At 38.1% G+C, this 26,432-nt stretch overlaps 1 protein-coding gene across 36 annotated transcripts in view; it reads right to left on the bottom strand.

Annotated features, from left to right (window-relative positions):
* Positions 1–1,639: 1,639 nt before the first annotated feature.
* Positions 1,640–26,432, bottom strand: part of SLMAP (sarcolemma associated protein) — an 88,548-nt gene continuing 63,755 nt past the window's right edge. For 7 of the 36 annotated variants that reach the window (XM_082321873.1, XM_082321871.1, XM_082321881.1 and 4 more), the window contains 9 exons: positions 24,084–24,164; positions 23,761–23,820; positions 19,439–19,576; positions 18,599–18,673; positions 14,369–14,689; positions 12,927–13,044; positions 11,189–11,360; positions 9,557–9,691; positions 2,437–4,905 (listed from right to left, as the gene is read on the bottom strand). In XM_082321873.1, the coding sequence (XP_082177999.1) occupies positions 4,816–4,905; positions 9,557–9,691; positions 11,189–11,360; positions 12,927–13,044; positions 14,369–14,689; positions 18,599–18,673; positions 19,439–19,576; positions 23,761–23,820; positions 24,084–24,164 (1,190 nt within the window). In that variant the 3' untranslated portion in view covers positions 2,437–4,815. Of the gene's footprint in view, positions 4,906–5,941; positions 6,032–9,556; positions 9,692–11,188; positions 11,361–12,926; positions 13,045–14,368; positions 14,690–18,598; positions 18,674–19,438; positions 19,577–23,760; positions 23,821–24,083; positions 24,165–26,432 lie in introns of all 36 variants that reach the window. The other 29 variants (XM_082321858.1, XM_082321861.1, XM_082321862.1 and 26 more) reach the window with 15 other exon arrangements.

Raw genomic sequence — 26,432 nt, 5'->3', positions numbered from 1 at the left:
AGGGATGAAGAAAAAAATTAAGAAATTCAATCCATTCATACAAAGTAAGATTGGAAGGTATTTTGATCGTGGCATGTCAAATCCCTGGATCAGGACAACATTTGCAGCAGTAGAACATCCTCCAAGAGAGATATATTGAAATCCAATGGTTGGGAGCCAAAGTGAGATGAACTCAAACACAGGGTTGGGTTTTGGGGTTGGTTTTTTTTTTTTTTTGAGGACAGTAGTTGCTCAAGTAACTTACCTACAGAGGTGACCGATTCTTTTTCTGAAGTTCTTAAAGCAAGACTTTTTTTTTTCCTGAAATACATGCTTAACTTCTTGACATTACGCTTCTGATGTCAAAATCAAGTCAGTGAAGTTTTACGACTGTGATATCCAGAAAAGCGATCAGATACGAGTTCCCTCTACCGTTACCACAAAGGGAAATGCGAGCCTCTGATGGCCCTGAAACCTCTGTTTCAATTGCTAATTTGCCTTCTACTTCTGGGAGCCTTTAGTCCAATACTGGTAGCACCCACTGGTTTTAAAACAGTAGCGGGTGCAACCCTCTCTCCCAGCAGAAGAACCTGGCTCCGCAGGCAAACCTTTGCTCGCTAATTTGAAGGAGCTGGCACAAACTAACAAACCAGGAAGGCGGGGAGAACTGGGAGACCCATACGGCAGCCCAAGTCCTCACCAGAGGAGAAAGAAAGGAATTCTGTGTCCAGAAGCACAGGCAAAGAGGGACTGGGATAGGCAAATCAGCTGGATCCGAGCAATTCAATGCAGCATTTGCTGGAAGCAATCCCCCTTCAGATCCAGACGTATACGCTTGAGAGGCAGAGAGAGAGAATATGGCTTCTAATTCTTTCATATGACCAACTGCTCTATTAATGGAGACTCAAAATCTTGAGACAGTTGCTGATGAAATACTAACGGTGGATGAAAAGCCAGAAGGCAAAAAAGGCCCCTGGTGGAAAGCGGCCAGCCCCAGCGGCAGAGCCAGTGCCAACTACAGTGGCTTCCCAAAAGCCGTTGTGGTGACCTGGTGTTTTAAAGCACTCAGATGCTGCTGGTGGAATGAATCTTGGCAGTGGATTTGTCATGGAGAAGATTCAAGCTGAAGAAATGATTCTTGCAAGTGGCAGAACCCTGCAGATTAAGGCAGGAGACATTCAAAATCTTACGTAAAGCACACTGAAAATTTGAACAGGTAATGTAATTCAGAAGACTTGATTAGAAAAAGAAAAATAACTTAGGAACATACCTCAAGAATACATGCACAGATGATTACCTTTGCTTCAGCCATCGGTCATTTGACACTAAGTCTCACTAAGACTGTTTTACGAGAAAACTTTGCAATATATTGTGCAGGCTCACGATTCTCCACTTAGCACCAAAAAATCCAGAGATTCTGCCAGAAGGATCAGGCTAAGACTCTGGAAGAAGGCATTCAGTTCAGCTACAAGGAACAGGAAAATTACACTCTATTTTCTACATATTGTGTATATATATATTTTATTTTTTTTTTTAAAGAAAGGCCTGCTGCTGTAGTCCCCATGTAGGTAGAATTCTTTCAGAATTTAAAGAAAGGTGCCTCAGTCAGGACACCAGGACAAAACTGAAGAAGTGTTCAGGTATTTTATTATATTAAATCTTCCAGATTGAACTAGCAACTGATTAAACAGCTCTCAGACTAATTTTTCTAGCATGAGGAACCTTTTTAAAACCTCAGACTTCAGTGCAAGCTCAGAGCACTTATTTTACAAGTAGACTTAGAGCATTTTACACGTTTGTGAAAAGCTGCTCTTGTCACAGTAACTCCAAGGCTTAGCTAAATCAAGCCTCACAACTAAAAAGAAAGAACCTACGTATGAATGTAAAAGAGCACACACACTTACTATAAGCAAACGCAACAAAAACCAGAGAGGTTTGTGCATAGAGTGCTTGCAAAATAACTCCGCTTGCTGCTTTGGTATCAAAGCACTGAAGAACAGCAACTTCCCAGTTATCCAATCCTTCTCCAGGGATTCTCACAACGAACGAGTGAACTGTGCATTTTCGTTCATTCTTGATCATTTTGAACATGCAAATGTCAAGAGCTCCTGGGAAGGGCACTGCATTAGGGAACCACAGGTATACTTGTAAGCACAAACCCCCATGCAACGTGTACTACGCACCTGTGTACGCAACATAAATATGCACACATGCACATAATTAAATTAGAAATCTTTCTCCTTTCATACAGCCATGTTGAGTCTCAAATTCAGCTCTCTGATGCTCTAAAGATTTCTGAGGACACAACGTTTGTCTTTAATACAAGAACAAACTCAAGCCGCAGGCAGCGTTGCTCAGTATGGGGCACCCACTGGCAGCGTGGGCCCACCCCGAGGTTGGTCCCAGGGAACTCAGCACCTTCCCCGCTGTCAGCCACAGGGACCCCTGCTCCAGGCTCCACTCCACCTCCTCACACCACGTCTACGTGCTACCGGCAGGGAGGAGGGAACAGAATCAACTGGGAAAGAAACAGCAGCTGCAAGAGGGACAAATAGGGAGTTCAGGATGCTAAAGAAGAGAGGAGGCAGCATCGGGCTCCCTTCCCCGAGAAGGGCTTTCCACTATCGCCCCGCTATCTGCGGCCACTGCTCCTCCAATCTCACACGCCCTGCCACGGGCACCATCCACCCTCCAGCTGTGAACGCTTCCCCCCATGGCAATAACGCTCCCAAGCCTTTCATGGCTCTCTCCTCCCCCCTTTCTTTCTGAAAACCACGGCAAGGAGAGAGATCAGCTAGACAAAAACTTAAACCAGTGCAAATGTGAAATACAAGGTAAAAAAAGCCTTTTGCTATTACTGGACATGCTGCAGACATTGTGCCTGGTAACTGTGGCAATATTTAGCGCAAAAGAAACTTAGCATGAATCTTTCGTTTTTAAATGACATTCAACTCAAACATGCATAGGGAGAGTAAAGTTATTTTATTAAATCATGCACATCACGTGTGTTAGTGCAAATAGTTTAATCTGTACTCCAGAAATTCTATTGTAATTTTATATCTTTACAAAATAGATTTAAAACAATTATTTACTTTAAAAAAATGTAATTCTGAAGTTAAGCATTTCAGAACAATATTTGCAATATCCTATATACAAGAGGTACTAAGTACCACTGGCATACGAGTGTTCTGTGGTTGGGTGGCTTCCTGCAACTGAAAAGGATGAAATGAATGAACTAAATGACAATATTTATTTTCTACAAGTCCCTTGTGGACTATTTTTTCCAACTAATAATCCTCCCATTAGCAAATCCCATGTAACTTAAGATAGAACCTTTAATTAAAGGACAATGACCCTTAAAACCTCACAAAGTAAATTATACGCTAAATTTCTATTTAAATATTTAAACTATCTGTCGATTGCCATAACATTTTTAAAGCCAATTCAATTGCTGAGATTACCTCCCTATTTTGAAGTTTCCTTTAGCAGAGCCATTTTACTTTACCATTCTTTAGCATATTATTTAAGTCTTTAATAAACTTTTTTGACAGAACTGTTGAGCTGAACAAGACAACTACAGTCTACATTTAATTCAGCACTAACTACAGTGATTCCCACCAAAAGTCAGCAAATAGCAATAGTTATAGTACTTAGATAAGGAAAATAAACTTTGTAATGGGGACCACTGCATCATACTTACAGCCATGTGATGAGGATGCACAAAATTCTACTACCAAATTAAAATCATCTTGACCCGACAATACATCATCAGGTATATGATCCCAATTTTGTAGTATTTTATGTATCTTAGATTTTTTTTCAGCTAATCACAGATGTACTGTAGCAGTTCTCTTAATAAAGTTACGTCAACAAAAGCTTATCTAAAGAGCTTCTCCAGCTCAAGTCAGAAAGTATCAAATGACTGAAAAAATAAATTGATACATGTGGTATGTGAGAGAGTATTCATACTTTTAAAGAACGCATCTCTTTAAATATATGAAATTTAATAAATTACATTCAAACTAAAGTTAACGTAAGTTGAATCACTGCACTATGTCCATCAAATGACCAAGTACTTGCTCCCAGAAATACCTTAGTTCACTCAAGAACACACACATACTTACACTCGCACACGCGCACACTAAATACTCTAGGCTGGTCTTCACCATCAATATCTCTATCTCTTTAAGGCTGGACATGAATTGTGTTTATTCCCAAAAATCATTAATAAAGCAATCCTTATTGAAGAAAAATATGCTTCCTTCAAAAGGTGTGGTAAGAGAAGTTTTCTTAAGTCTTGTTCCCAACAGCTCAGTGACTAACAGCAAGTAAAATGGTATACTAGTTTGTTTTTTTTTTTTTTAAAAGAAAGAAAAAAAACATACTGAAAGGCACTGAGCACACTGCATCTGTTTTCCAAGTATCTGCAAGGTTACTTGGCTTGGGTGTCCAAATCAGAAAGGTGTTTTTCCTTTTAAATCTGGCAATCAGATTCTAAAGTAAGTGTCCACAACGCTAGCCATTATAAATAATTTGGTACCAAGAAGCCTACTTTAGGCCACCATTATAGTATTCAGAATCCCAACATACTAATTTAAAACTTGCATGAAATTGTAAGCAAAAATATTGCTCACAGTATGATGAATCACAATTTTATTCCCTCTTTATAGACAGATACATTTTATACAGTTTAAAGCAAATGACCCTACTGCTGTTCTCACGCAGAGCTGTGCTGTATTAAGAGGTAAAAAGGAAGAGAATTAATCTGTTTTCCCTCAGTATATGAATGTTGCCAGCTTCTAAAGGGAGGACGGTGTATGGATTCAACAACAGTTCTCATGGAGAAGCTCTGGTTAGGCCTGGGTACAGCACCACGGCTGTTACAGCAACCAAAGCTGCCATCACAGGCATCCAAGGCCATTGTCTCTGTGTGGAGAGAAAAAAAACACAATATCATATTTGTTCTAATTCATACTAATCAGTTTAACCCCGTGGTTCCTGAAAGTCCTGAGTACCTGTTGATAGGCATCACTAACGCGTTACCCACGAGCCCTCCTGCAGGCTAGTCCTGACTCTGAGCGTCACAGTAGCCCCTGTTTCTCTAGCAAAGGGACCTCCGCAACTCATCATGCCTGAGGACCATCAGGAGAACTTTGGCAGTTCCGTATTTCCAGCTTCATTGCTGTACGCACCTCAAAGAAATCGGCTATTAAACACGTGAGGGCTTAAGATGCTTAAAACATCGCTTGTGCCAAGTAATCGCTAGACACGTGTTTATGCAGTACTGACATCTTTAACGTAGCTTTTGAATGTTTAAATCCAGAAGTTAGTTCGTAGCAGATCCTAACAACATCATTTCAAACGGATTGTCACAACATTTCATGACAACAATAGCATTTTAAGAGGAGGACACACTGAGAGACGTTAGAGAAAATGCAAGCTGAGAGTTCAGAATACAAACCAACCACCTACTTCTCATCTTGTCTTTTTTTTCCATCTTCTTCATAGCAATAGTGAGAAAAATTAAAGTGTTTAGAGCCAGAGAGGAATTTCTTAGTCCATAAATAGGAACCAAAGCTTGTTGATTTTTATTGTTATTTAGAGGCAAACTCTTCATTTTTCATAGTTAATTAAGCAATTAAGTTTTCTTACAGGCCCTAGCATCGCAGCATTGTGCAAAAGGTAGCCCATTTGCTAAAGACAAACTGAGACCAAGTTAGAAGAGGCACATCCAGAACCAGTTAGAATGGAATTCATTGTTAGAATTAAAGGAATCACACAGATGTTAAATGATTAGTTGATTGCTCAGCTCATCAGTACCAACAGAATGGCGTATTAAATGAAGGGTTTGCTTCAGGTCAAGAAATACCTGTGAGCATTTCACCATGCACTATTTTATACAGAAATGGCACACACAGGTGAGAGGGACAAACATACATTGACTGAACAGTAGTGCTTGTACCTTTCGCTACCACAATGGGCCGTAACACCAATACAGGAAAGCCAGGATTAGGCCGATGAATACGGCTGGGACGGGTTGTAATATGGAAGGCTAAAGAAGGGAAGGGATATTAAAAATCACTTTGTGCTACAAATCAATCAGGTAAAGATGATTTAGAGAGGGGAAAATAAGTCAGTGAGTTTCGTTTTAATTGAAACGTATTAAAGACATCTAACACAATACAGCATTATCTAATCTGGTATACAACGTTAGTACACCGTTCTACTCAAATGAACAGGGATGTTTAAAAATAAAGGGAAGTAAGCAGAAAATGTTCTAAGAAACCTCTTGTCACAACTTGGAATTTAGCACTTAAAACCAATACAAATCTTGAACTGATTTGCTTGTATCTTATTTACAGTTGGGTTTAGTTTTTCTAAGTGAGAGGAAATCCCATCTGGATTTCTTAAGGCAGAAAGACTCACACCAGATATCGAATTTGTCAGCTACTTCTTCATTCCTTGCAAGTTAGCCTTTCCCATTTTCCATCACCAGCCTCCTGGAAAAACCATCTCTCTCCTCCCTTAGCGAATCAATTACAGCTATGTCCACAGGCAAACCCAGCAGTTCAGAGATTTCTCTGAGATTGTAACGTGACTGTACAATCAACACCAAGCTACTATAAAGCAGGGGGGTACATTTCTATGAGAGACCCCACAACGATCAGCATCTCCGGCCGGTCATCGGCCTTGCGACCAAGTGCAATTCTGAAAATGGACCAAACGTTGCAGCTGGGCCCAGCTACCAGCTGGCAAGATTGCAGGGTTCGTTCAGCTTATGGCCTCATTAGAACCACCTGCACGTTTTCTCAACTACATTCAATTAACTGTAAACTACTTTACTTCACATTCTGGATGGACAGGCTCTATGCTTAATATGATAAATTAAAAGCAAAAAAGGACTTAATTTCTTTTCAAGCTGTCCTTGGAAGAAATCTGCTGTCTCTCTGTCCTAGCCTATATATTCGTGCACACACACACAGACACACAGAGGTTAAGCTCAAACCATGCTAAATATTTTCTTAAGAACTTTTTTGTGCTGAAGCCACCTTGATTTTGTTCAGTCAAATAAATAAATAATAAATTCATGTTTGAAGACTTTCCAAAACATTATGATTCATAAATAAAATCTCATCCTGTTATGAATTTGTAGAAGTCACTTAATCATAGAACCTTCAACATGGTTCAAAACAGAAATCTTGGAAGGTATTCTAGTCTCTGCCATTCAATTCAAATTTGTTTTAATCAAGGCAAATATTTAATACACAAATTATGTGTAACTATTAAAGTCATTTTCATGCAGGATTATTTGTGTGTCATTGGTGTCACAATTCAGAGTGCCACCTTCCCACAGAAAGCACGCTGGTAGAAATAATCACAGCAGTGTTCAAAAAAGTGCCAGAAGTTTAAATCAACCAGAGCAGCTCATGTTCTCAAACCATTCACGTAAACAAATCTGTCATATAAAGCGCATCAGGAAATAACCAGTGACTACAAGCATGCAAGCACAAGTAGTACACCACACTGCTAAGCGTTTCAGAGCACATTTGGTTTTTTTAAAGTAAAACTTAAGTACAAAAACTTAATATTTAAATGATATCCCAAATGGAGTACAGAAGCCTTGTCTTTTCTAACATTTGTTAGTTCACTGAACAATTCTATGGATTTTTTTTTTTCTTTTTAAAGTTACACGCATTCATGGCTGTGACATCTTGGCAAATGAAATAGATGATAAATATCGACCACATTAAACGAAATTGCCTCCAAACAATTCAATTTCCCCCTCACGAACTTATCAATCTATAACAAATCTCCTTATTGTCGAGGAGCATTTAACCAGGTGCTTCACAAAAAATGGGCATCTTGTATTAGAATATGAAGATATACAAACTCAGATACAGATGGGCTGCAAAAAGGAAGAAATCCCCCAGTGGGAAGTCACTTTCTGTGGGACACCGTCCTTGGGAATTAAGTAGCAGATAATGATTCCAGCATAAGGGGACAATGGTACTTGAAAAATCTGTCCTTGGAACTCAGCCCAGTATCCATGATGCTTCAAATAATCCACAAGATAGCTATGTTTTACATTACTGATTGCAAGTAATGCTTGCTTGAACAGCAAGCTTGTCCTGCAAGTCCTTATACGGTTGGATGCTCTTTATCACACCTTAACCTCCAGGCTCCGACTGTCATAACTAACTCCTCCTCTGGAAGCAGATTTTGGCAACTGCTGTGGTTCCTGATTTCATTTAAATACTCACCTCAAATTTTTCCTAAAATTTCCTTTACCTTGCACGCTTTTCCACTTCCACAAGGTGCTCCCATTCCCTTCACAGTATTTCTTCTACGTCTACTCTACTCTATTTCTTCCCCTTTTTCCACTGATCGTTTTAATCCCGAGGTTAATGTTTTTAACAGAGCAGAAAAATCTCACATTCACAATTATTTATTCAGTGCGATTTCTTCTACTAGAATGGGAGTTTTTTGGTTGTTTGTTTTTGACTTCTGCCTACTGTAGTAACTCGGTATCATCTGAGCATTGCAGAAGAATTCTAAGCAGGAAAGAGGTTCTAAGGGAATTATAACATCGTATTTCTGAAAACATGACTGAAAAAAGTGAGAAGGGCTCTGAATTCTTTACATCTTTGACAGCTCTGTTAGAGGTTTACATTCAGTAATTGGCTATGGCAAGAGTATTCACAGAAACTTTGGGCATCTAGCAGCCAGCTGACTTTAGAGGATGGTACCTGTAGAACTTTACTCATAGTCAGAGAAATAGTTTTCTAAAAGGCTATTACAGAGCATCCGTTATCCTCCTGCTTGTACTGTCCACGACAGGAGTTGTTCACCCTGCACTGATCATAGAGGCAGTACAGGAAGACAATAAACCGGTCATCCCAGGGTAGTAAGGTATCTAAAATAAGGCTATGACCACCTTATAATGTGTCTGCTGCACCCATAACATTTGGAGGATTTCAGAAGTCTCAGTATAAAAAAAAAAGTTGTCCCTAGCTGTAAACTCAATTCTAGTGATACAACCTCTCAAATTAATTGCAACAGAAAAGAATATTTTCATTAGTGAATAGAAAGGACAGTTCAACTGCACCGTTTAAAGCATGAGCTGACCAGGGATAACCACTGTTAAGAAGCATGAGCAAGAGTAAGGAGGGAACATCTGGTGTAATAAACACTAATAAAATAAAAGCATCTTGAAAAAGGTCGCTTAATTCATCTGGATACGGGTTTCTCAGCTTTTACCCATTTATTTTTCTCTGAAATCAAAATGTTTTGCTTAGTTCTGGTTCACTAGTATTTAAGCCAGATGTTTTCAAGAGAGCAGATATCTAAGGCCATATTTAAAACTGTCACACAACTTGCATGCATAATAGTAACAGTGTAATGGCCTGCAAATTTGCACGGGTAGTACCAGAATGAAATTTTGCATATAATATGCTACACATCCTTTTTTTTTTTTTTTTTTTTAAAGTCCGTCCTTTTTCGTTTGACACATACTCCCTCAATCAACAGAACTGCCAGTGTCATAACCCTACTTCCCCACATATTTTGACAGACTTACGTTGTTTCCTTTTTCTTGTAGCAGCTTCAAGTTTTCTTTACATTGTTTGAGCTCTTCTGCGAGTGACTGATTTTCTTGTTCAGCCACCTCATACTTCGCCTTCAGCTCTGAGAGCACAGTCTGTGTTCTTTCATACTAAAGACAAAGAGAAAACAGTCTGCGGACCCCCGGACACCCAACACATGCTTACATTTGCTTCGTGCACGGCTTCCTTTCCTGTCACCTGCCTAGAGAAACTCACCTTGGACCAGTACACCCTCTTTTCATAAAAGCGGGGTAGAAAAAAAAAATAAAAATCTTAGTTTAGATCATCTTTTTTTCTAAATGAAGATTTTGTCCCTGACTTTGAAGGGGTAGGATTACTTAAAAAAAAAAGGAAATATGAAGTAAATGCAAGGCCTTAATTCATCTCTCCTGCCAAACAATTACTTATTATCATATTGGAAAGGACTGTGAAAACTATGAAGACAAAACAAGAAACAGGGGAACAAGGAGTCCTTTACGTTTAAATAATGGTCTTGCATCTAGGCTGTAGTTTAAATACCTACACCAATGAAACAGATGCAAAAACCAACATTCTGTACGAGTAAGACAAATGCTCTTCCCACACAGCAAACTCAAACGTAAGAGTAAGAAAGGCATTAAAAAATATTATGCCTTATTGCAATCATTCCATAATCCTCAGTGTGGGTCAAGTACAAATAATACTGGGTGAATGTGTCTCACGTTCCTACAGTATGGGCAGCTTGTCCTTTTTCAAACTCACATTCAGTTTTTTCTATAGATCACGAGCTTTCTAGTAGTCCTCATGACAGGGATTAGTAAGGACAGAACCAATGACTTTCAGTACTGGCATTTACCACAAACTGAAGGGATTAGGCATCCTTACAAATACATCTGATCACAAAAACACAGATTAACAAGACTGGGTTTTTCAAATTCTGAAAACGGTAAGGAATGTGACATGGATGAATTAATGACAAAGCAAAGAAAAGGCCTGCAAAAGAAACTAAAAGCAGTGACTGGGGAAAACTTCACTCAAAATGCTCATAAGAGAAAGCAAGTAGTTGTTGGAGGCTATGGCCTTCTTCCAGACATAATCTTCAGAGGCTAGGCAGATGAAATACATGCTCAAAATGCTAGCTTTTCCTTATGCACTTGCTAATCATCTTCAGCGGCCTAGTGATCCAGTAAGGTGAAAGGAGATCTTTGTACAGAATGTGTAGTCCCATTGTCAAACAGAAGAGTTAAAATCTAACTAGGAAGATCATACTGACTAAAAAGAATTAATTTTGATTCATAACAGCTAATGAAACTCTATACCACGATGTTCAGGAAGACTCTGAAAAAGCGTTTACCTGTCTGAACAGCTTAAAAGTAAATTCCCTAAGGTAATGCACAAAAGCAAACTTCAGAAGTTCCCAAAATACACGCAAGTCATTTTATCTGAAATCTTCCTTTTTAGATTTAACCCCCAGTTTATATATTGTTAGCTACCATAGAAGTACTTGCAATAAAAATATGAAAAATTTCCGTTACTAGAAATCATGTATTTTTCCTTTTCTTTTAGCTTAAAAGTGAAAGCCATTAGGCATTATATTCTCTCAAAACAGAAATAATGTTTCATGTTACCTCTTTCTGAACATCTTTTGCTTGACTCTCAGCTTCACTGAGTTGGCTTTTTAGACTAGCTGCATCCCGTTGATGTTTTTCTCTCAAAGATCCCATCTGATTTTCAAGTTCCTTTCGAGACATTTCAAGAACACTTATATCGCTGGTTAGCGCTAAACTCTGTTTCTGAGAGCTGAAAAACAAAATCCAATTGATTCCTCATGTTTTAAATTTAAACAAACAAGAGATTTTTTAAAGCACTTTTCATCCTCCGAAGCTTCACACATTGTTTTTATCTAATAAGGAAATATCAGCTTAGAGCAATCACAGAAGCGCAGATCATCACTGTCTCCCTATACAAAGTGCCGACACAAAAGGCTGCCCATAGGCTTGCTTTTACATGGGCATAGCTTAGTGTGTATAATTAGTCACAATGTATAATTTAAATAATTCATCATTCATAATTTTTAGTTTCTTTTACTTTTTATTATTTACCAAGTATTTATTACATACTCCAAAGTATTTTGAAATAAATTTGTAACAAGAAGTAGTCTGTCCAAGGTTGTTAGAAGTATTTCACTTATTTGCACACATACTGCTTTGCCTACTCCAGCTGCATAAGCTAAAAGCTAGTATATTCTTCAAGTGTTTAGTAAAATTGTGTAATAGTCACAAAAAGCTCTAAATTAAGCCATTACAAACTTCAGTGTAATAACCAAGTAGTGTGAATTTGTGCCTGTGCAAGACAAAGAAAAACAAGGGAGCGATCTTGCATATCTCCATTATGCAAATCCTGTATTTGCTTGCGGGACCTTCCGTATGAAAAAATACAAGTGGAAATCAGGGCATGATGGAACAAAAAAAGAAAGGTTTGATTCCTGTAAAATAACACATTACTTCTATAAATGTTTTACTCTGGGAAATTTCCATTTTTTCAGTTAGATCTTACAACAGTGAGGAAGTCAGAAGAAAAAAAAATAGATATCTAAGCATGATGGTAAAATTCAGATCTACAACAAAACAAAGTTGCTGTCCTATATTTACTTTATGAATTAAATTCCAATATCTGAAACTGAAAAACAACGTAATAATGGCAGATGGAGGGATAAGAGGGGGAATTTTCTTCCAGGCAGAAGATTTAGATAGCCTTTAGCAATGTCACGTGCTCAAATAGCAAACGAAATACAGTAAAATACAAATACTCCTGCACTGTAAAATCCCTCTCAAAAGACATTATGGCACTTGCGATAAAAAGATTTGTATTTTTCTGTTAAGCAAAATACGATACAGAATACTGTTTCTGCCCATCATTACACTTTATAATGTGACAGGCTTCCATCAGACACCACACTATCTGAGAATCATTTTCCAACCCTGAAGGCTGAGAAAATTTTAGGTTTGGAAATCTATGTGGTTTATTATCTTTTAAGTAGAAGGATAACTGTTAAGCCTAAATACTTCCACAACGCGCACTTCCAAGTCCTTATTAAAAGCAGCAAAATAAGTCAGGTTACCTTATGACGATATAACACGACTGATAAGTAATACAGAAGCATTTGCAAACTAGAAAAAAATAGCTTGGTATAACAATTTGGCATGAAAGTCTGTTCTGCCCAAGATTACGATACAAATAAAATTTCAACACATTTACTGAAACACCATCAGAAATTTAGTACCAATTTTGGGAAGAAAAAACAACAACAAAACAACCTCTTCAGCTACTACGATACCTTCCTAGACAAAACCATTGCACCCTTACCTAGAAAGCTCCTTCTCTTGGCGTTGAAGTTCAGATGTAAGCAAATTGTTTTCCTTCCTTAGTGTAACACATTCATCTTCCAGAGCACTCCACTCCGCCTTCAACTTTTCAAGTTCACCTGCAACAAATAAAATTTAATTGAATTGAATAAAATTATTTCATGACTGCTTCAAGTATCACCAGCTAATAAATGGAGGAAAAGCTGGTATCAGTCGTAAATCTCAAATATATTTGATTATAATCTTGTCACATGAATTCTCTCACAAGCACCTATAAAACATTACCATATCTTCTTCTGTTATGAGGTTTGTACGCCATTAAACAAGCTAGTGCTTTTTTTTTTTTATGTGAGCTTTTTCTAAGGCACAAAGGAGCAGACTACAGTCCGTTTCTGGGTCTACTCCAGTATTTTAGAAACAGTGACAGAAAAGTGTACTTGAAGAAAATAATTTCCACGACTTGAAAATAGCAAACAACGAGAATCACTAGATACCATGCCTCTGCTAGAAGGAACAGAATGTTTAAAGCAATAACTAAAGGGTGAAAATAAGACCTTTGGAAAAAAAAAAATCAGTCCCTGGTAAAACAGATAAAAATCAATCTTACATGTGTTTTAGTAATACAATGACAGAGACTAGAGTCTGAACTGGAAAAAGGCTTCTCTGGCAACCTCACAAAGATTAACTGATTCAGAATTTAAAGCATATTTTACATATGCCAGCTTCTCTTTGGCATGTACAACGTTTCAGCATGAGCTTTTGAACTCTATTAGAAGATTCTCCAAGACCTGAAGCTATAGGCCTGGAGTAGTGGCTCTCAACCAGTCCTCATGAAATGTGGGTGCATTACAGGGAAACACAAATGAATGAGCCTAAAGAGCCCTATGCTGGCTCAGCACAACGTATTTTTATATCTCCATATCATGTGCCCAGAATAAAGCTTTAATTTTAAATTTATTTTGACATTTTTATGTTAAAAATGAGATGGTATCAACAGTTTTATTAAGCCACAAAATACAGTTATTTGTCTCGAGTGAAGCTTTGCTAGAAAAATTAAAAGGTCAGAAGCTACCCATTTACGGACTTTAATTATACAGAAGTTACACAAGTCCCTTTGGAAATCTGTGGCAATATCAAGCCCTCAAGCAGCACAAATCTTCCTATCTTTTCTAAGTGGAATTATACTCGGTCTACTTTTGATATCAAAGGGTACCTAAGCTCATTTAGGCATAATTGACAATTACTATTTAATGAAGTATACAAAACAGCTTTTGTGACACTACAAGCTTTGATACACATATATAAATACACACGTGTATATATATAGACATAGTAAATGACTACAGACACACAGACAAATAGCGATTTGAATAACTGACATTCATCAGACTGAGAAGGGTGCTACTGCTAGCACTGGTCTGCGACATCCTTCTAAACAAATACCTTTTAAGCGAGTAGCCTCTTCCTTCTGCTGATCCTCACACTGCTGACACCGGAGCTGAAAGCTGGCTTGCAGACTGACAATTTCTTTTTCATAATCTGAGGCATCTTTCCGCCACCGCTCAAGTTCTGCTCGCACTGTTTGCAGCTCGTCTTGCAATGCAGAAATATCTGTATCTCGTTCTGATGCTGCCTTTTCTGCTACTTGCTGAAGTGACAGGATCTCATTTTGAGCACTGACTAGTTCATTTCGAGTGCTTGAAATTTCATTCTCCTTTTCCTCACGAAGATTCTCAATATCTTCTTGTAACCTTCGCAACTGAGCTGGAAAGTATACATTAATGTTAATATTTTTTAAAACTGTATTTACAGAAAATTTTAAAAAAACATAACTCCCTTTCTCAACTTCTTGATGTTTAATAGGACTAAAGAATCCTAATGCAATTGAAAAAGATACTAATCCTGCCAAACGCTGCACCCTTAAAGAGACCTGTACGTGGGGTCATGTATTAGAGAGTCGAAAGAAACAAGAATTACGGCTGGACAAAGCTTTCCTCGACAGGTTGTGTTATGTGCGTGACACTAAAGCAACTGTCCAAAATCTGAAACAAAGACTGAGATCAAGCTTCACTGTAAGCAAAACCAGTATTACAGAACAAGGACGCGGCAGGGTTCGGGGACAAGAGGAAAAGCAAGAAAGCCGTGACAAGCCAAACAGTTGCAAAGCTACACTGGAAATGTTTGCCGGTTCAGCAGTTAACTCGTGATGCCTACAAACGTTTGAGGCACAGAGTCCAACTTCTACTCCAGCCTCAACATGTAGTAAAGGAAATAAAAATTCCTTTACTTCTTTGCAAAAAGCATTTTTCAAAGCACAAGATGCATTTTGAATTGAAAGGGACAGCTGCACCAAGTGAACTGCACTATAGGACATCCTTTAGCATTTGCAGTTTACTGTAAATGTGCAGCAGTCACATACACGCTAGGTTATTTCACATTTCTGCACGAAGCAAATCTTATAAATTATTCCCATTCAAAACTGTTTCATTACTAGACGCATCTCTTCTCTGAGCACAACTATTTTTCATAGACACACATGCAAATAGAATCCGATGCGAACAGTTGGAAAATAAAAGTGCAGCATGAAAGAAAGAACAAAATGATAATTAAAACCCTGATTGATGGAAGCGAAGTGTTTCATTTGCTCAGTGTTTTTGTTTTGCTGTTTAAAGAACACCTATCAGAGTTCACATGTATTTCATTGACTTTTAACATAGGAAAAAGCAATTACTAAATTAACGAAGAATTGCCCTGAGAAGCAAAGTGCAAAGTTCTTAACGTCATTTGAAAACCTAATATAAGATACTGTAGAGGGTCAGAATTACACGTTTAAATTTATATGTTTCAGAAGCAAAGGGCAAAAAAGGATAGTGAAAAGCACGGGAAAGATAACCAAGGCTGAGTAACCTTCACAGATTTCTTGTATTTATTTTTGTTCTCTCAATCCATTACAGAAGATGACACGGAGAATGCGAGCGAGCTGTGCCGTAAACTGATACAGCATAAAAACTACTCGAGAGAGATTTGCACTTTCATGACAACTATACTTGATGTTTTTCAGTAGCTGCATCTACCGTAATATAGGTCGAATTCATATACAGGTACAATCTAGAAGCTTTGCTGTTAGTTGACGGACAGTGAAGAAGAAAAATGCAATTTTTTTCCCCTCCTCTAAACAAGCTCCAGCAAGACATTTAGCTCATTAGATAAACTGAAGAACCTATGAATTACCCAATTCCACACTCTGGAGGAAAAAGAGAGCATGAGAAAAAACATGATAGTTTTTATATATTGTAATACACAAAAGCTATTATAGACAACAGTAAGTTAGATTTCACGGCAGTTCTGTATAAGATGAAACACTCTATCTGTTCCATAACAAAGACATTTGTAGCATGATGGATTTTTAAATATATGTGAGCAACATGAGGCTTACTACCACCTCATTTGTTTGGAAATAGTTTCCACAGGGTTATACTAACAGAAGAGCAAACAAAGCAGTAGATGAGAACGACCTGACAGTGCTACAACACATTAACAATTGCCCTTGCATGTATGCTTACAGCAGAAGCCTACCAAACCAATATGCTAGGAAACCACGTTTCTAAACCACCAAGAACTACAACTTGCTAACACAGCAGGTGCCCATTAATGAGCAAAGGAGTGATTTTTTCAAACCATATCTTCCCGATACTATTTTCTTTATCAAGCCAAGCTAAATTCCTGCTCCTCAGTAATGGCAGTATTTCAAATAAATTTATTTATCAGCAATGCAGACAGAAGGAAAATAACAACTCTCCCTTTAAATGTTCAGGCGTGAAAACAAGCATGGTATAACTGAAAATCCAAACACGTACAAGTGCTTCTAAAGTTTGGTGGAGTTGTAGAAATAACTTACACAGAAAAATTACTACCAAGAATATTGGTAGGGTTTCTGAAGCACTGGATATAATTTGAAAGGGCAATTAGAAAGAAAACTTCCATTACATCTCTTACTTACGTAAGCCATTACCTCATCTAAACTGAATGCTTCACTTTTTTTTTTTTTTAAATAAGTAATGACAAGTTACTTGAATTTCCTTTCTTTACCTATCTGTTCATCTAAAGAACTTCACACGTAGAGACAGGATCTCGGTTATTTCTGTGGCACCTTCTCCGTGATAAACACACAAAGCCATGTAGCACTGGCTGGCCTAAAACATTCATTCCGTGAAAATACTTTAAGAAATGTTACTGCACGAAGCTGCCAGGATTTTTTTTTCTCCGCTACAGTTCCTAAAGGCTGCCAAGAGAGAATCCCGACATCCTGACAACTCTTCAAGTTGAGATGTGTCGCACCCTAGAAGTCTGGGAAGCGGCAAGCATCCAACGAACATCAGAACATTTTGAACGACCACGGAGAGAGAAGAGGAGGAAACACAAGCAAGACCTCACTGGAGAAGGCTTCAGGAGACAAAAGAGCACTGAACTGCAGGGGTATCTCGCAGTTAAGTTTGGCTCTGTCAAGCTTCTACTCTGATTCCCTTTTATTGACAGGGGGGAAAAAAAGATTTCTTTTTTCTGCATAGAAATAACTATCAAATGCTAATTTCTAACTTTTGCTACAGTATTTTTTACTTGGAAAATTTTCATTATTAGCAGGACAAGATTCAAAATCAAATTGCTCCTCTTGTTCTGAAGATGAGTATTATGCAAGCTCCTCTTTCTTACAGCGCAATGGCAGAACACACAAGTATGCTTTGCTGACATTCAGATAAACCAGCGCTATTACATAAGCTGCTCAGTGTAACTGCTCTATAACAAGTACCACATTCCACAACAAACCACCACCCGTAATTTGCTAAAGCTATTTTGATTTCCTAAGAAAGCGAGGCTTGTCAGTCCATCTGCCTGTCCGCTCATCTGCCTTCCAACCGTTTTTAGGTCCGAAACAAATGATATGCTGACAAAGACACCAAGGTATGAAGCTCCTACAAGTTTCATAACAATCAATGACTGAGTAGATGTTCAAACTAGTGCTTGCTCTAAGGAAGAGTCATAATATAACCCTTTATTGATTTTAAGGCTAGACAGCCTCTTGACCAATATGCTCACTCAGGTGCTCAGGCTGACGAGTTAACGCGATACAGAATACATGGCACAGAAGTCAGGTCAACCACGGGATTCCATTCTGCCGTAATTATTTTGGACTGAAAGGAGCATGATTGGTCATACTGTTTTTTCAAAAAGCATAGACAGCGTCCCTGTTGCAGAAATTTTACTGCATGCTCTGAGGTTGGATGCAAATCTGGAGTGATTGAAATTTATTTAAGGGGATTCCACCAATGAAGGGAAAAGACTGAGTAGCACAAAGACGACTAAACCTTCTGAGTAATTTTAAGATAATAGTCACAGTAAGAATCCCTGAATCATTCAAAGCTGAGAAGGATGGAAGAGAGAGGAAGGAGAAGAGACATCTGTTACAGATGACGTCTTTTGCATTTTATAAGTTATGATGAGAACCATAGGAATTGACAAGAAACATTTCACAATAAAATTCAAAGATATGGCGAAAGAAATCAGGTTTAAAAAATACACTCAATTAGCATTTTCCTTTATTAATGCTTATGATGCCACAGAAACAGTCAAAGCTATATATTTTCCCTAAAAGAGGCGAAAAAAAAAATTTCCTACCTTGCAGAACATTTATTTGCTTGTTAGATTCTTCAACTTGCACTCGATATGCTTTTCTCTCTTCTTCCAATAGCGCTATAAATGAAAGTGAATATGTGCCCAGAAGTTTTTGTTAGTAAGAAGTATTTCAGCTCTGTAATTAATTTGTCACAACTTCCCCTTAACTGAAAAGATTGAAACAATCATATTATTTCAGGAAGTTATCCAAGCTAGTAACTGTGTAAGTAGTTTAATAAAAAGTTAATATTAAGACATCATTCCATTATTGTGGTAGTATTATAATTAATTTGAAATTAATATAATCTGTTGCCTGATCCAAAAACTCCACATGTGCTAAATGCAAACTGGTGTGGGAGGGGAAAAAAAAAAAAGCTGTAAATATACTCCATAAAGCACACTGAACAATAGGCAATTAAACTGGACTATACCATATCCTGGCAAAACCAACCCCCAGTTTGCTGAGGATAATGATACAGCTACGTATCCGATAGGATGATCTAAACAAAGAATTACCACCGAATACATTAAATTATGTGCATTATCTGACTGAAATACAGATGAATCAATACCTGTAGATTAATATATAAGGATGAAATATATGGAGTTCAAGTATGCATTCAAATACTATGAAAAGATGTCCGTCTACCTTGAACAAAAATCTGACTGTATACAGAGTTTAGGAAAAAAGCAAAAGTTTCTGACATTCTGTGCAGGAGATGTGAATGCTATGGAACAAATTTATCTAACAGACAGTCAGCAAAACTGGACCCCCTTTTAAGACTACCTGATAAATACAATTTTAATGGATACCCGACACAACCAAGTTGATCTGGGTCTCACCTTGAAGTTCAAAGCATTTTTGTTTACTTGTCCTAGCTAGCTCTTGGGCTTCAATCAGCTCCTTGTGCAGTTGCTGAATTTCTTGCTTAGCCTCAGTCTCTGATTGTGCACCCTGCGATTCATCTGATAAAAGAACATCTTCTTTAAATCATAAATTTGTACAACAGTTTAATTTGCACTGCCATGTGATGACTGGTGACTTTTTATTCAAATCATCCAAAGTTAGTTAAACTCAAAATTGGATTAGGTAAATATTAGCAAAAATATTAATATACTTTTACAAGGAGGAAAACATACGCAAACTTTAAAACATTCATTATACGTAACATGCAGTATAAAACAAAACCAAACAAGAATGAGAGAGTGTTTAAAAACACTGTAGGGATTGGGAAGGATTCCTGGATTGACGAAAATGAAGTAACAACAAGCATAAGACAACCCTTGACCGTGTTTACAACTGGTCTGTTTCTGAAAGGAAGCTACTCTAACCTTCTCTCCTAGCACGCTCTCATCAGCGCCGATCCTGCACCCCTGCCGCCCAAGCCCTGCTCCCGACAGCCGGCACCAGCCCGGCCCGCAGCGCAGCCAGCCCCAGCCCGGGACCGCGGCCGGGACGTGCCAGCCGGCTGCAAGAGGCTACGCAGAGAGCTGCTATGAAGCGGTTGGCTACCGCCCATCGGCTTGCTGCCGTGCAGGCCTTGGCGTCCCCCTCTCCCTCCGTGGGCCATGGCTACAAGGAAAGGAAAAATTTAGGGAAATTTTCTAAAACAAAATTAAGAAAATGAAAAGTGCACCCTCCTTATTTCATTCAGTGGCCTGGTGCATACTAAGCTAAATTTTGCTCTTAAATTTTTTTTCATTATATCTTAAAATATTAGGTGTATCTGTAACACGATCAGATATCTATGCATGTTATTTAAACTCCAAATAAAAACATTTGCTTTTAAGTGTTGTATTAGCTAAAATGCGTATTAAATACCCCTTGGGTTTATAAGAGATGACTTGCAGTCGCAGACAAATTAAATACTTTTAAAGCTGAAGTTTTGGGGGAATTTAAAAGAGGAAAATTAAGTATTTCTAACTAACAGCAGTGTCCTCTAATGGGCACACGGACAAAACTGGATGCAGTAAGAAAGGGGAAAACAACACTCTAGCCCGCAGGTATCTGCAATGCCAGGAACTGCATTCAGGAAACTCTCATTCACTAAATTTTCCTTAAGTAGTGCCTGTGCGGAAACAGACCTTTCAACAGGCACGAACAGCGTGAGTAAACTGCACAGCTAGAGGGCTAAAACTTTATATAAAGCCCGTTAGGTGAGACAGGTACAGGAGAGAAATCGGTGAGAAAAGTCCAGCTGTACATGATGGGGAGGGAGGACATAAAGGTAGACGTGTTACACAGCTAACTGGTTAATAAATGTCTACCACTGTAGCCCATACGGATTTAAGATAAAGGGACACTGCTTAGAATATAAACCCCAAAAGACAAATTGCTTTGGTTGTCTGGACCTTTCACTGACAAGAAAAAATACATACAAGCTATAGTTTATTTTGTCATTACACTTTTGACATTCATATTTGACTGTACATGTCACCAATAAAGTAACTATGAAGATTTTTTTTTCGCTGTTTTCTTCATTAAAATAATTGTTTATCAAACCATGCTAAGTATTCATACTGTATCCCCCTAAGAAAAGAGGCTATGTTTTTCCTGCTCCACAGTAATGAATTGGTAAGATCGAGTAGAGCTGAGGGCACACATGTGCTTTTAAGGCTTTTTCAGAACAAAATTATGAGAGCAGAAAGAACAAAGAGGACTACATATTTCATCCAAATACTTTCTTTTATAGTTTATTAGAGTTCCACATCCAAGTTTCTCTTTACTGAACATGTTTTGTTCTTCGCTTCTCATGGATAAAGACTTGGGGCAATTAGACTTTCAACCCTCCCTAATGAGACTGTTCAGAAGAAATGGATGAAGAAGCTGACAAATCATGCTCACATCACGCCTGATAAAGAAGCAGTGTCCCAAATCCAACAATAGACAACCTAAATGAACTTTCTGGTGGACAGTATTTTCCAATCAATGAAAGCACACATCATAACAGATACTACTGCTCCAAAGGAGATGAGGAACTGAACTTAATGGGACAACATAATCAGTTTAGCAAAGGCACAATCAAGGTAAAAACTCTTTCCTACTCAAATGCAATCGGGGAATTTCCATATGCCTGACATGCTTCTAAATCAAAAGCCAGGAGATATAAGCATGAGAAAATAACAGCTTTTCAGTCTTACCCAAACTGAAAATTTCTTTGATGCCTAGTTCAAAGCAAACATTGTTTCTGTGCTAACTCTCGTTTTGAAAAATACTCCTTAGTGAGCAGGATTGCTCTATTTATAAATAATAAAACTACTAAATATCATCAGGCTTAGAATTAGTTCCCTCAAGAAGCAAATTCACATGTCAAAAACCTGGTTTGAGAACCAACGTAAAAGGTTGCAATTAAAAAAGCAATTTCCAGAAGTACTCAGCATTGGACTAACTGTTCTCAGAGAAGTCTAAGGAATTCTATCATTAATTACAACAAGGTGCCAAAAAAGAAAGAAAAAAAGTCAAATACAACAGCTGAAAACCCTCATTCATTTATTCTAGCTCATCATTTTCTTGTTCCATGATTTTGTTTTGTAACTTCCAACAGTTAAACAAAACGGGACGCTGCCTTTTTCAGCGACCGTTTCCGCATTCCAAACAGCTGCCAGATCAGAAATGTTCTCACTCTTCCTTAATTACACGGCTGCGTAACAAATCCACTTGAAAAGTCTTTCTGTGGCAAGTAAGATCCTTTTTAGGGCAAAGTCAGGCATATGAAGTAGCTCTGACAAAACCTCAAGCAAAACTGTGGGTTTACAGGCTCTTCATAAAAATTATGAGGGCAAATGATTCATTGTACAGATATTTTTTAATGGTTTCATGAGAGCAAAATAGGAATGCCCATAAATAGCCTCAAGAGAAAGAGAGTTATTCCAATTATTTTAGTTAATTACAATATGTAATTCAATAGCAAAGTGGTCTATGCAAATAGGTATTTGTCTACTTATCCACTTAAAAGTTTAGTAATGGTTATGGTTCAAATCTTCAACTGGGTAAAGACAGATGAAGCAACGACAGCATCCACATTAGCAGAAGACTGCTTCCATGTTACTACAGAAAACTTGATTTTAGTTCTTTAAGAATTCAATTAACCCTCCCTGCCGGTTGAATATACCCTGGCCAGAGACAGTATGACTACACCTGACCCTCGCTGTGACACGAGACTGTTCTAATGCGGGAAGCGGCACGCTCGCAGCGGCCTCATCTTGGCCTTGGGCTGTCAAACGAACCGTCCCGACAGAACTCGGGAAGGCTTTGCTTGCATAGAAGGAGAATTCAGGAACCAGCGGGTTTCAGCCTGAGGGGTCCCTGGACTACTTTTAAGGTGTCTGCAGAAGACAAGCTAAGAAATCCAGCGAATTATGAGTAGTCTTCACTTGGTTACATGGGAGCAGTCACTGTCGCCAATTTTTTTTTTTTTTTTTTTTTTTTTGAGAATCCATAAAGGTAGAAAGATCACTGCCTAATTGTACATAAAGCATAAAATTAACTTTCAGTATGCTAAATGTAACAACTAATTAATATCCCACAAATTTTTCAGCTCATGAATATATAAATATTAGCTTGCTAATCAAGTTTTAAGGAACATTCCTTCAGTGCAAAGAGCAGTAAAAAAATTAATTTTATAGCTATGAAGCGCAAAGCTAAGGCGCGGCAATCATTCTAAACACAGTTGTAACAGGAAATTCAAATCTTGAGTGTGTTAACAAAAAAAAGATTTTTAGATGTTCTTTTTAACCCATCAGGTGCAAACTAACAGAAGGATTTCCGATAGTGATGGAAACTACACAAGTACAATTTGGCAATGCTTAAAATACGTCAGTGATGGAACAAGCCCTCTTTCCCCCAGCTATTAGCCCTAACTTAAGCGTATGCTGAATTCTCAACTCCACTTGAAGTTATAATGTAAAAATTCCTAGAACAGTGTTGGTGAGTGCAGAAACTTTAAGCACAAATTGTTTCTACACTAACACTCAGAGGTATGCTTTTATATAGCATCAGCCAACGGAATCGTTATTGATATTTAAATGCAATTCTTCCATACTACCATGATTAAAACATTTTAATTTCAGCACTCTACTTCAATGCACATTTGGTAAAAAACACGTAGACAAAAAGATATACATACAGATTATGCATCTGAAGTTGCAAAACCAAATTTGTTTACCTTTTAGAAGAGCTACTTTAGCAATAGGTTCATTTAGATCTTGGTCATCCATTTGGGCATCTAAAATAAAAAACCCACACCTTTCAGAGAGCAGGTAGACTGCAGATGGTTTTCATATACGCATTCTTAAGCGAAGAGAAGCTTTTACGTTCTTCTCATTTTACAACAGTTAATTATGAAGTTGCAAAATAGACAATACTGCTCTAAGCTTGTATCTGGCTCCGCGTAACACAAACGTTCTCCGCTCTTTTAGAAAACAAATTAAATCACTTAATCATGAGCAAACTAATTAGATGTTACAGAAACCACAGCTAAACGCTCACCTGTAGTGTCGTCGCTGCTTTTTTCCTTGCTTGGACTAAGAGTGTCCGACAAATCAGATTCTTTGACTCTTGCTTGATTCTCTGTAAGAGACAAGGAAAATTGACCACAATCAGTAAACGCTTTGTTCAGTCTCTTTCTATTGCTAAACGTCGATAGAAAACAACATAGTTGAAGAAACACTTAAAAACCTGGTGGTTGCCTATTTCTGTGTAAGTCTAGGCTAAAATGGATTCAGCATCACTGAAGTCATTAATCTAGTCTAGCATCTAATGGGGGACGCAACTGTCTCACGCACAGCTTGAACTGTTGTTAAAGCTGTATTCTTGCCAGCTGGAACTCTGTGCAAAAGCTGACTCAATCAGGGAACAAATAAGAAAAGAAAACTAGAACAATGCAGATACTGTAACAAGTCAGAAAGAAACTGCTGTTAAGAATAAAACTGTGCTTCAGTATTTTAGACAAATAAAATAATAGCAACAAGTCTTGTATCTACTGTACTGTTAAAAAAAAGTGTGGTATGAGCCAGTAAAGAATCACAGCAATATAAATTAATACACTAATTTCTAGAAAGAATTTTCAGTTCAAATTGTATGAAGAGAAGGCAGTCTATGTCCCTTCCATCAAAGAAATACCTTCATGAAATATCTGTTCATACACAACTCATCACATCATTACATGCAGCTTAGTGAAGCCACACAGATGTTTTTGTTTTGCCTTTTTTTTCAGCAGTTCTAGATTTTTAATGGAGACCAAACATTTTCAAAAGGCGAGGGGACCTAATTATATTAGTGCATCCTTTTCCCACACAGAAGTACCCCTGACTCAGAATCTAAATACTTTATGGGGCTGTAATTTTTTTTTTTTTTTTTTTTTTCTCCATTTTTAAATAACCATTCCAGTTTCGTTCTGATGGCACACCATCCCTGGCGTGGACAAATACAGTAAATTTGTCAGCAAGGAACCACATCACCAATATGCACATGAGGTTATACATAATGAAGTCTTCCTTGGCTGACTATGCAGAGCCTTGGTTTGACAGCACTGATGCCCACCCACAGATTAACAGAGGTTTCCTCTCAGTCTCGGGTTCCAGGTAGAGAGATGTATATAAAAAGGCATCATTACAACATTCTTGGTATACAGACTTTACTTCTACCATACATGCAGAAAAGCACGGTGAACACAAATAATTTCTTCACACATAGGTACCGTAGATGGAACAAGAAAGTACCAGGACACGGGAACAAAGATGCACAGCAATAAATGAATCAAGTGTGTTATACCAATAGGGTTAGTATATGAAAATATGTAAAAACCAAAGGAGTAATGAGAAAGCTTGTGTGCATTGTTTTTTCAAATGACAAGAGAACAGAACTAAACACCCCCAAAATGAAAGAAGTTAAGTGGAACCTGAAGACAACCTGTGCAGTCACACTGGGAAATCAGCAAGAGAACAAAACACAGACAGGTTAATGGGGGAAAAAAAAAAGTTTTCTTCATCTAACATGAAAAGTTTTCTATTTCTCTATGCCAGAATAACATCCACTTGCACATGAAGCAGAAGGCGGCAAGTACAAACAAACAGCTGACCAAGAGCCAGACTCGTCCTATCTTAATGCAACTGAAATCACTGGAGAAGGAGAATGGGAAAGCACCCGTACACTTAAAGCGCATTGGGGGTTCGGACCTGGCAGCTATTCCAAACACATTTCCTATGACTTCATCAGACTTCAGAGCTCCTAACAACTGAAGTAGTTAAAAACTCGAGGTTTGGAGGGGGTTCTTTGCTAAAACAAAAAGGGTGCTTCCCTATTTCTAGGAATAAGGTTTTTAACTAATATCTGAAGATGTTACAATACAAAGCGTTTTACATGTATCGTATAGAAACAAGCTCACAAGACTGCCATTAAAACTGTAATACTAATTACTAAACCAAGTAATACATTCTTTTTAAAGTATTAAGAAAAGCATATCCCAAAAGCCTCACCCATGTCGTTTATATTAGTGGCCAATCCAGAAGCCCTAAGCTGAGCAATATCTGTACCCAACTGACTTTACCATATCTGGTCACACAAGGAAACGCAGCTTTCTCGCTCTGCGAAACAGGAGGAACAGTGCAAGTTCCAACCGCTGAATTCGTTCTCTCTCCTCCCACCTCCCTCCCACCCTCGCGTACGCCAGCTTTGTCCTCCCTCCCATCCTGAAGGAAGGAACAAGATTAGGCACTAGAGGAAAGATGCACCAGTTTCTACATCTGAAACAGCAGAAGTGCAGAAGAGAAATGGTTCAGAAACCTGCTTCCTATTCTGGAAGAGAGCCATAAGCACAAAACTCTTCCCCATACTATA

Source organism: Platalea leucorodia (assembly GCF_965183815.1).
Source record: "Platalea leucorodia genome assembly, chromosome: 9".
In the NCBI taxonomy this organism is placed as follows: domain Eukaryota; kingdom Metazoa; phylum Chordata; class Aves; order Pelecaniformes; family Threskiornithidae; genus Platalea; species Platalea leucorodia.
This window is presented reverse-complemented; position numbering and strand designations above follow the sequence as displayed.